At 46.4% G+C, this 11,333-nt stretch overlaps 1 protein-coding gene across 2 annotated transcripts in view; it reads right to left on the bottom strand.

Moving 5' to 3' along the window:
* Nucleotides 1–2,072: 2,072 nt before the first annotated feature.
* Nucleotides 2,073–11,333, bottom strand: part of SUSD1 (sushi domain containing 1) — a 125,146-nt gene continuing 115,885 nt past the window's right edge. For both annotated transcript variants that reach the window (XM_058672299.1, XM_058672297.1), the window contains exons 16-17: nucleotides 3,021–3,120; nucleotides 2,073–2,745 (exon numbers count right to left, since the gene is read on the bottom strand). In XM_058672299.1, coding sequence (XP_058528282.1) covers nucleotide 2,745; nucleotides 3,021–3,120 — 101 coding nt within the window. In that variant the 3' untranslated portion in view covers nucleotides 2,073–2,744. The remainder of the gene's footprint in view (nucleotides 2,746–3,020; nucleotides 3,121–11,333) is intronic.

Here is an 11,333-nt window from a genome sequence, read left to right as displayed (position 1 = left end):
AAAAGTCTGTCCCAGTCTTTGTGACTCCTTTTGTATAAACAAAGGGGACAGCTTTCTTGCATTGTCCATTATGATCCTGAAATTGTAGTGGTCCATTTCTTTTCCTGCTATGCCTACTCCACACACCCTTCTCCATGCACCCTTTGCAAGCTCCAAACTTGGCTGGAGCTGGCCTCCAGCAAAGACCCTCCCTCTACCCCTACCTGAGGATCTAGCTTTACTTAGTGGGACTCACAGCTCCCTGTACTAGTGCTGCCCGCAGCAGTTTGCCCACAGCTGGTCCCTGTGCCCTCTCAGGAGGACCCATGGTTTCACTCCGCAAAACTTGTCCTTATCTGGGCTTCCGCTTACAGGAAGTAATGGGGCTATGGCAAAGCTACCAGGCAAACTGAGAGGACCTCAAGCCATTTTGGGTTTATGAGGAAGCTAAATTTTAAAGAACTGCAGGGAAAGGAGGTATCCTCTTGGAAACGCTTGGCCCCAGCTTCTGTTAAGCATTATCCTGGATGCCCGCAGCATGGGCATTTGGACCAGTCAGAGGAAATGATGAAGTCCATGGTTCTGCTATTTGATCCATCTTAACATTTCCGAGGCTTTGGATACTGGATTCCTCTTGTGACAACCATGGTAAGTTCCCACGCAGACAACTATACCTATGGCAGCTAATTCTAGAACTGGAAATCAGGGGAGGTAGAGAAACGGTTAAAAAGGGGGGAGGGCCTAGGCTCCAATTCTCTTTAGACAGAAATGGCCTTTAAGACCTTTCTCATCGGACAGCCCACCCTGTACTAACCACGGTAACTTGTAATGACTTCAAATTGAATTCGAGGGCTATAAAAACAGTGGGGGGTATGAAGTTTTGCATCCCCAAATTGACAGAGCTATTTTTATGGATCTAATGAGAACTCTGTAATACTCCTAAGAGGAGAACAAGAAATTTTGTTTTCTGATGTTTTTGTTTTTGAGATATATTTACTTGAGAGACACAGTAACAGAGAACCTCCCATGTCCTGGTCACGCCCCCAAACAGCTGCAGCAGCCAGGATTTGGCTCGTTTGAAGCCAGGAGCCAGAACTCCACCCGTGTCCAAGCACTTGAACCATCAGCAGTTGCCTGCCCAAGTACATTTGCAGAAAGCTGGGTCGGTTGCTTGGTCTCTCCCCACCCCCCACCCATTCACCCTCTTCTCCTCCACCTGCAAAATGGATCTGGAGACTGGGAAGTCCTCAGCATGATGTTGCCATGTGCTTTACTTCTGGTATGACAGAAAACAAAAAGGTTAAGTGAGAGCAGAGGGAAGTGTGATCTCTCCCTTGTGGTAACTAACCAGTCATGTGACAGAGGCACAGTAGTACTCCCTCTTAATCACCCACTCACCTCTTCAAGGCCTATGACTGCTATCAGATTTCAGCGTGAGTCATGATGGGAACAAACCAAATTCAAACCACAGCACCAGGCTTCTCAGATCTATCCACAATGAGCCAGCGGTATTGGACAGATTGTCCCCTTCCCTTGGGATGAAATGGCACCCACGTCCAGGGCCTCATTCCCAGTGCTGCCCCGTGTGGCTGTGCAATGCAGCTGAGCCTCCCCTCCTCCCCTGGGATTTTCCTTCTCCAAGCTTAGCAAGGGAGGGAAAGGGAGAGAAGCCACAAACCTCTGCCCTCCTTCATCTTTCATTTCTTGCTGAGCCTTGCAGTTAACTGTCAGAGAGATGGTTAAAAAAAAAAAAAGAAAAACACTGATTCAGACTTTCAAAGTGAAATCAGATACGCTTCATTTGTAAATTCAGCATATGGACAGTGGGCTCTGTGCTGCTCATCAGCTAAGGTTTCGCGGTTGGCGATGGAGAAGCAGTGCTGATTACTGAGTTAAGAGATAAAAAGGGCATCACCTGCTACTGTCCCCAGTCCTTGCCACACCTGTGCACCGCGGGCTGGCCAGGAACTCAATGCCGTTACAACCTTTGGTTACACAGAACCACTGATCCCAAATTTTCAAAGAGAGGTACACTGCGCAGTCAGGAGATCCTCAGTAACAAACATGAACCCAAAAAAGCACAACCTCCAAACTTGAAAAAAATTAATTTTATTGCAGTACAGACATTATTTTTCAATGTACAGAGCAACTGGAATTGTACCCAAGCAATGCTGCCCAAACACAGTATAGGGAACTCAGAAGCATGGCCAGGCTCACATACCTTCTAATTAGTAGACCAATGAATTCAAGGGAAGGGCTGCTTCTAAAGTGCTTAAAATGTTTGCCTTTGTCAACGTTCCCTATGCTTTTCATGGCTTCCTTCATAAAGTCAAATTCAGTCTCACTGCAGGTTCTCGACCAATGGATTCTAAGTCAATGAACAGAGATGCCATCAAGGCCAGGGAGAGGTCCTCTTGCATTCAGTGTCTGCAGGAGCTGAGGGTCACAGGGGTCCCAGCCCAGACCCACATGGCCTGTGGTCTTGATTACACTGGACACCAAGAGTCTCAAGTTCATGGACACAGAACTGACCCTTTAGCAGGGAAGACATCCACATTTCCTGAGTTTTTCTGTTCCAGGTGGTGGTGGGAGGGACCCGATAGAGAGTGTCACCATCTGGAATCCAGGAACAGGAACAAGGCCAAGTCGGGCATGGGGAAAGCTGAGGGTCCACACGCACCGTGGATGGAAACCCCCAGGGGCCTCTGTGCAACCTGGAACATCCACCCAGCAGCGCCCCTTTAACACGCAGGACCCATCTGCCATCTAGGAGAAAGAGAAGAGACAGATAGTGAACACGTGGGGGGGGATCTTCCCAGCATACATGTTTGCACAGTTCAAATCAGTCATGGCACAGGGGTCAGGTGGGGCAGTGTGGGACTCAGCTGCTCCTCCGTGTGTGGTCAGGGCAGCCTCAGAGGCTAGTCAAGCCTTCACCTGCTGAGCCCAGGACAGCCTCCCCCCCCATGACCCGCCTCATCGACTCCAACCCCACATCCCCTCCATTCCACTCATTTCTCAAAAATGACAGCCTTACATACCACACTGCTGAGGAAGCGAGGAATGTGAGTAGCATCACAGCGGCCACAGAGCCCAGCCCCACACCCAGCATCTGCGGCAGTGTTGGCAGCGGTGTTGGGTCTGCAGAATGAAACCACATGTTGAGCCCACTGCTGTGGCACTGGCCCTCCCACCCAACTGCGTGCACCCTGAGATCGGTCCCATACAACAAAGAACTCCACAAAGGCCCACAGCAGGACCCGTGGATGTGGGCCTCTGCAAGCCGCAGTGTCAGGTCTTACTGAAAAGGAAGTATGAAATCTGATAACATTAGAGCTCCCAGAAGCCAGAGGCTGGCGCTTCCAAGCATACAAATTCTACCCAGCCTGTTGCTTTCGCTGTTCCTCTCTGAAGTCAGTTACACTTGCTACATTGCGGGAGGGGTGGTGGTGAGAGAAAGTTCTCCTTGTATTGACAAAGAACTCCAAAGATGACAGCTTCATTGGGCAAATAGGACAAATATCCTCCTGTTAAATAGTGCCACCTGTCATTGTCGCTATACGTCAGTGAGGCAGTGTGACCTCACCCTGCTCAGCAGGCTGCTGGGAGGATAAAAGATGCAAGTTGATGTAGAAGCTCTCTCAACGACAGACATTCTGTTTGGGAAACATCACCTGCCAGCTCCTAGGAGATTCCTAGTTGTAAACTAGAAGGTGCCCACGAGCGAGTTGCACATCTGAGTCAAGGGGGGTGATTCAGAGCATCACGTGACCACAAACACTACCTTTTCATTTGTAAACATTTACTTAGAACTCCCTACCAGACACACCATCCAGTACTGAGCAGCTCTCAAATATTGGCACGTTTAGTCATAAGAATCACTCTCTCTACTGAGTACAGTTCTTATTCTCTCTTTAAAAAGGTAGAAAGAGGGAGACACATAGAGAGGGTGTTATGGGGTGCAGCCAGTGATAGCCAGCACCCATTGATAGTGGGCCTAGGAGTTGATTAGCACTCATGGAGCTGGGCAGGAACAGGAACTGGGCTTGTGGCTAAAAACACCTAGACTAATTGGACTCATCTGTACGTAATATCCTGGCTAAATTAGGACATGGGGGGAAGGGGATATAAGGAGAGGTGAAGGAGCAATAAAGCGAGACTTCACAGAGACTTCTACCATCACTGGTCTCCTGTGGGTGCTTCATCCCCAGACCCTCTCCCTGTCCACGTTACTGGCTCTGCTGGTCGGAGCAATCATGGTCCCTGTGTACTGCTTAGATGGGACAATGGATATAGTAATGTTGTTTCTGGTTTGTGTACTATCAGGAGTTCCAGGAGAGGTGAGGCCAGCAGTAGTGGAATGTGGGCAGAGAAGCCAGGGAAAGGTGAATGTCTGCAGCTTTGTAAGTGTGTCCAGGTTATTCGTTGCATGTCTCTTAGGATAACATATTGTTGGGGAAGCTGGGACATAGGTCTTCAGCTTAATGGATGGGCTTAACAAAAATGACCATTTGTTCCCCTTTTGGATTATGATTGGTTGGACTGCCATATGGACTTATGTGATTTGCTATTTCTAGTAGTTTTATTATCACCAAGCTTGATTAATAAAGACTCCTTAATAAACCTTAGACATGTCTGGAATGATCTCGCTCGAATCCCATAACAAGGGAACGGGACAGAACGGTCTTCCATCTATCTGCACTCCCCAGATGGCCACAACAGGCTGGGTCAGGCAGAACAGGCTAAAGCTACAAGACAAACACCAGCTCAATCTCCCACGTGGTGTGAGGAGTCAGACAGGATAATAGGCAATGAAGGTCTTTGGTCCATGTTACCTTTTAAAATCTAAAATCATGCTTCTCCCCACTTCTTATCATGCCAAGAGCACCTTCTCCCCTTGAACGAAGACCGAAGGACAGAATCAATGTATCAATTCCTCTCTTAGCATTATCAGGATGAGAGGAGGAAGCCACCAGTCCTGTCCTTCCTGTGTCCTTTGGGACTGAACAAGGTGCTACATTGCTGTCCATTGCGAATGAGTTTCTCCCCCTGCCGCACCCCCCCCCTTTTTTTCCTCTGAGTGACTCCCTGAGATGGTACATAAAAGACACCACTTCCAGCATTTCCTTGAGGGACTCCTCTCTTGGGGTCCCCTCCAGTCACTACAGCCCTCTTTCTCCCTTTCCTAAACAAAACTGGCTTCGCAAACTAGAGTTATACGCATGAAATATCTTCTTTCATAGGAGACAAGAAACGAGGTTACTGCTGTGTTTCACGTCGAATTTCCCAGAACAAGGGGAGGCAGGGTCCCAAGCATTTGGGCCATCCTCAGTTGCCTTCCCACGTGCTTTAGAAAGAAGCTGGTTCAGATGGGGGATAGCCAGGACTTAATCAGTGCCTGTTACAGAATGCTAGCATTAAAAGTGGTCATTTGACACTGTGCCACGATGCTACTAGCCCTATCAATGCCTCGTTAGGGCTGAAAAACCAAAGCATGGAGAGGCTAAGACCAACTCAGATCTGCAATCTCTGTTACAAGCAATTGGAAATTCTGAGGTTACCTGGCGGCAGCGAGGCGGCCTAGGACATACCTCTTGTGAAAGAATTCTGCAAAATTCATATCCTCTAAAAGGACTGACAAGGAACTTTCTAGAGAAACATAGATTGTACTGTTGCTTGCCCTTAACATTCAAAAGAAAGGAACCTCAAAAATTTAAGATGCAACATTCTGAACTAAAAGGAGAGGCAATAATTAAACTAGAAATTAGTACAGAAAACAATATTGGAAGAGGGACTTAAATTACTAGGTATTAAAATTAGGTAGTATCCGTAAAGGAATAAATATACTGGAACAAAGTAACCTATTGGCAGTTAAGAAGCCCATTTGCCATGCAAGACCGCTTGGGTTTGACACCTGCCTTCAGCTCCAGCTGCCTCCTAATGCAACCCCTGGAAGGCAGCAGGTGATGTTCAAGTACAAGAACACCTGGCTTGAGGTTTCAGCTGCCAGTTCCAGTCCAGCCCATCCTCAGCCATTGCCCACACTAGGGAAGTGACCCAAGAGATAGGAATACGCATCTGTCTGACTGTTTCTCTCCTCTTCCCCTACCTCTCATATATAAAAATTGGGGGGAAAAAAAATCTAGAGTAAAACCAACTTTATCAAATGACTTTAAAGCCTGACTACTGAAGTGGGGTCATTCAAGTTTACTTTCTGAACTCAACCACTTGTTACTCATGTGACTTTGAGCAAGGGATTCTGCCATTCTATGCCTCAGTTTCCACACTAAAGGATACTATCACACGGGAATTACAACAGCAGCACTCACCTCACAAGATTATCGTGAGAAACAAATAAGTACATAAGTGCTTGGCATCAAGTAGGCAGTAATAACATGTGAGCTATTGCTTATAATTGTTGTTACTCTGTTAGCTCCAAATCATTAGGGACACACAAATGATCATCATGTTCATTCATAGTATTGACAGACTTGGCTAGCCATAAAGTAATTAGGATCATTAGAACTTATTTCATTCAATGAAGTAAAATCCAGATGGATTAAATACTTAAGTTGAAATTTAAAAGAATTAGAAAATGGTATCCTTAACATTAATGTGGACAACAGTTTTCTAAGCATAATTAATTGACACAGAAATCCCAAAATAAGAGAAGACTTAACCACATTAAAAAGCATACTGTTCTTATATCAAAAGCTGCCACATGCGGGATGAAAATGCCAGCTAGAAACAGGGTAAGATATCTGGAATTGACAAGGGGTTAACATTCAGACCATGTCATAAATTAGTAAAGAAAACGCAAATGGGCCCGGCGGTGTGGCCTAGCGGCTAAAGTCCTCGCCTTGAACGCCCCGGGATCCCATGTGGGCGCCGGTTCTAATCCCGGCAGCTCCACTTCCCATCCAGCTCCCTGCTTGTGGCCTGGGAAAGCAGTCGAGGACGGCCCAAGGCTTTGGGACCCTGCACCCGTGTGGGAGACCCGGAAGAGGTTCCTGGTTCCCGGCTTCGGATCGGCGCGCACCGGCCCGTTGCAGCTCACTTGGGGAGTGAAACATCGGACGGAAGATCTTCCTTTCTGTCTCTCCTCCTCTCTGTATGTCTGACTTTGCAATAAAAATAAAGAAAACGCAAATGGCCCAATACCAAGATGGGCACAAGATATGAAAAGGTAAATCACATAAAAAACACAATCGCAGGTGATCAATAAACCTTGGATCCAATGCTCTCATAAATAATGAACACATGAATTAATATATTCAAGATGCCACTTTTGAGCACTAAACTATCTAGATTTGTTGCAATTTTGGAGTAAAATCCAGCACTGGGGACAGTGGGGAAGGCGGTACTTCACGGTACTGCTCATCCCATCTAATCCACCTAATGCTCTTTTTTGTCAATCTGTTCTCTAGCCTTTGTCTCTATTTTTAATTTTTAAGGATTTTTTTTCATTGGGAAGTCAGATTTACAGAGAGAAAGATCTCTCATCGCTGATTCATTCCCCAAGTGGCCACAACTGCCAGAGCTGAGCCAATCCAAAGCCAGAAGCCAGAAGCCAGGAGCCAGAAGCCAAGAGTTTCTTCCACGCCTCTCATGCGGGTGCTGGGTCTTAATGCTTTGGGCCGTCCTCGACTGCTTTCCCAGACCACAGGCAGGGAGCTGGATGGGAAGCAGGGCTGCTGGGACATGAACCCACATGGGACCCCGGTGCATGCAACGCGAGGACTTTAGCCACTAGGCTACTGTGTCAGGCCCTCTATTTTTACTCATGAATTTCATTGATAAAATTGGTGACACTGACTGTAAACAGAGATCTGTGTTACGCACATTCCTGGGCTTGATATCAACTTTGCATACTCATTCAGTCTGTTTCTAATTCTACAAACATCCCTGCATTCCCACAGTATCTGCAGGACACAGACCAGTGTTTGAAGTCAGAGCACATTGTGGCTGTCACATTTACCTGACCAACAGGTGGCTCAACGCAGCAAGAAGAGGATGACAGTTCCACTTGATCTGCCCTTCGAACACTCCCGCTGGCTGCTGGGAACTGCCGCTGCCTGTGCTACACGCACACAAGCCATCACCTCAAGATCCTGCTCTGGTTTTGACTTCAATTTAACATTAGCTAACTTTCTGTGATTCCTTTTTTTTTTTACAAAGTCCCTTGTACTTCATTCACCCTGGCCTTCTATCACTCCTCTTCTAGGTTTTTCAACAATCCCTTGCAAAACAAAACAAAACAAAACAAGATCCCTTGCAGTGGTTTCATCCATCTCATCTGAAAACTGTATATGTCTGCTAGAATGCATTCCACCCGATGGAAGACTTTTAACCTGTGCTGGGTTGTTAGCTCTGCCCGTGCTCTCAAATGTTCTCCCACACGAGTCAGAAACAAAGTTTGAATGGAGAAACCTGACTTACTCTTCACTCCAAGATCCACCATAAGTGGTGGGTTTGTTTCCTTATTCTAGACATGAGTATTAGAAAGCATTTTTTATGGGCCAGCTAAGTTTCTGCCTGCAGGGCCGCCACCCCCTATGATCATCAGTTTTATTCCCAGCTGCTCCACTTCTGATCCAGCTCCCTATTTACGACCCGGGAGAGCAGTGGACGATATCCCAAGTACTTGGGCCCCTGCACCCATATGAGAAACCCAAAAGAAGCTCCTGGTTGCTGGTTTCAGATCAGCTCAGCTCCAATGCCCATTTGGGGATTGAACCAGTCAGTGGAAGACGTGTGTGTGTGGGGGGGAGGGGGGTCTTTCCTGCTCTCTGTAAATCTGCATTTCAAACAAAAGTAGAACTTAAGAAAGGAAGAAGCCTTCCTTTTTTCTGCATGGCACAGCTTTGTTTCTGGCTCCAGGCACATGTCTGGCTGGCAGAGGAGTTCCTGGTTCCCTTTCTCTGTCTGCTTTGCATAGCCACTCTGAAGATCGGAGTCAGTCTAATCAATTGTGCCCATGGGTGCAGCCAAGCTGGCCCCCTTCAGGTTTGCTCCAATAACTTCTTCCTAAGAAAGTCTGAACCCAGCCAGCTTGAATTGTGATTCTTACAACAGTGCCATCCTCTGGCTTCTTTCCCTTCAGCAGTCTCATACCATGAGTCACTTTTATTTTCCTTATGAATCATTTGTAGAATATTCTTTTAGAAACCTTAGTGAGTGAATCACATATCACAGCCAGATCAGTTACTCATTCTAGAAGAAAGTAAATTCCTAAAGACCAACTTGCACCATTCCGGTCATGCTGGAGAGGGTGTGTTCTCACAGGAAGCATGGGGCCTCTTGGCGTTTATCTTTAACCCCCTCACTGATGGAAACATCACAGGTGTTGAAGAGGAAGTCAGAATGGCCCTTGTCCCATGCGCACTCTTTATAACAGTGTGAGTGAGGACTTCCTGTGTGACGGCATGTGGACATTTACATAGGCATGGTCATTTCCTGAAAGCAAAATTCTGTGCAATTAATGGTTCAAGTAGAAAGCCTGATTGGTGCGTTCAGTATCTCTTTGCCATTCTAGAGCTTCTGACGTGAATTCCACACAGAGTAGAAGACAGCAAAGGAAATCAAAGTTGACAATTTAGAGGCACCTGCTGTTTGATAAACCAGTAACACCGTTGTATTTCTCACGGAAACCTAATATGTTACTATCGACTTAGAGAACTGTAACACACAGATGAACTTAGAATTGTGGCCGTTGGAAATTCAGTGCAATTGTGACCGCATCTCGCAAAGCTGCAGTCAAGGTGTCCAGTGCGTTGCACTTCCTGGTGGAGACTTTGGGGAAGAACCAGCCTCCAAGATCACTCAGGTTCTCACAGCTGTAGAGTTAAAGTCTCTATTGCCTTACCTGCTGTCAGCGAGCGGCCATTCTCAGTTCCCACATGCCATCCTCATTCCTGCCACGTGGCACCCCTCGCTCCAAAGTCAGCAGTGAGACAATCCGCCCTCTCATTCTGCAATTTCCCCATCTCTAGTCTCTTGACCCAGATATAAAGGGCTTGTGTAATCAGGTTAGCCACATATCTCCCTTTTGGGAGCCTCAGTACATTTTCAAAATCCCTTCACAGAAAGGGCGCTTGGCTTAGTAGAGATGCTCACATCCCGCGTGACAGTTTCTGGGGTCAATCTCTGGGTTCACTCCACAGCTCTGGCTCCTCATTTTATCTTCTGGCTATTGCAGACTCTGGGGAAGCAGTGGTGATGACTCCAGTGATTGGACCCCTGACACCAACTGACCTGCACGGAGTTCCTTGCTCACAAGTTGAGCCCCAGCCCAACTCCAGGCATTGCGGAATCTGGGAAGTAAATTAGTGAATGGGAGACACCTCTGTGTATGTGTGTTTGGAGGTGGGGGTGATGCTTGTGAAACACTTTCTTAAAAGTTACTACATAGCAACATACAGACTACTCCAGCAACGAACAACTAAGAAAAGGTAGGGATACAACTGGGAAGGGAGGCATCTTAGAACTGGCCAGACACACTATGAAGGTTTGTAATTATTATGTGGGGTGGTCATTGTGGCACAGCAGGTTAAACTGTCCCCTGGGATTGTGCATATCCCATATTGGAGTGCCTGGTTTGAATCCTGACCTCTTCTCTTCTGATCCTGCTAATGCACCTGGAAGGCAGAGGATGATGGTCCATTATGTAAAACCCAGATGGATTTCCAGGCTCATGGCTTCAGCCTGGCCCAACCCCAGCTACTGCGGAAACTAGGAGAGTGAACAAGCAACAGAAAATGTTTCTATCTCTCTCTTTGTCAGTTTGCCTTCAAATAAACAAGTCTTGAAAAAATAAAATCTGAACAAATGGAGCATCATGCTTGGAATGGTGAGATTGGCAGTAATTCAGAACTGTTGAATTACCAAAACCTCTTGAGCAGGACTCTCGGAACGTGCCCTATGCTGGGGACCTGGGATAGGTGGGAGGCTGGTTGGGGCTTCTCCCTTTTTCTCTCCCTTTACCTCAGACACACACACACACACACACACACACAAAGTAATAATGTGGAAACAATAGTCTTACCCACTTTCCTGTAGCCCTTGACCCTTTGTGCCCCAATCAACTATGTAAAGATTGTCAAAATAAAAGCAATTTTAAAAAAAAAGACAGATATCATATATTTTCTCTGATCTGTCATAACTAATACACAGAATGCAAAAAAAAGTAATCTATCTGACAAGAATGACATTTTGTGATTTGAATATTGTTAAGGCCTCTTTTTGAATTTTTGTGAAACACTAAGTTTTTTTTTCTACTTGGCATTTGCTGAATTCTTTGCCTGATGGTATGTTAAGCCTGTGTTTTTTAAGTGGACAGAAAGTGTGGTATTGTA

The sequence above is a fragment of the Ochotona princeps genome, chromosome 14, assembly GCF_030435755.1.
Source record: "Ochotona princeps isolate mOchPri1 chromosome 14, mOchPri1.hap1, whole genome shotgun sequence".
In the NCBI taxonomy this organism is placed as follows: Eukaryota; Metazoa; Chordata; class Mammalia; order Lagomorpha; family Ochotonidae; genus Ochotona; species Ochotona princeps.
Note: the sequence above shows the minus strand (reverse complement) of the source record. Positions and strands in the feature narration are given on the sequence as shown.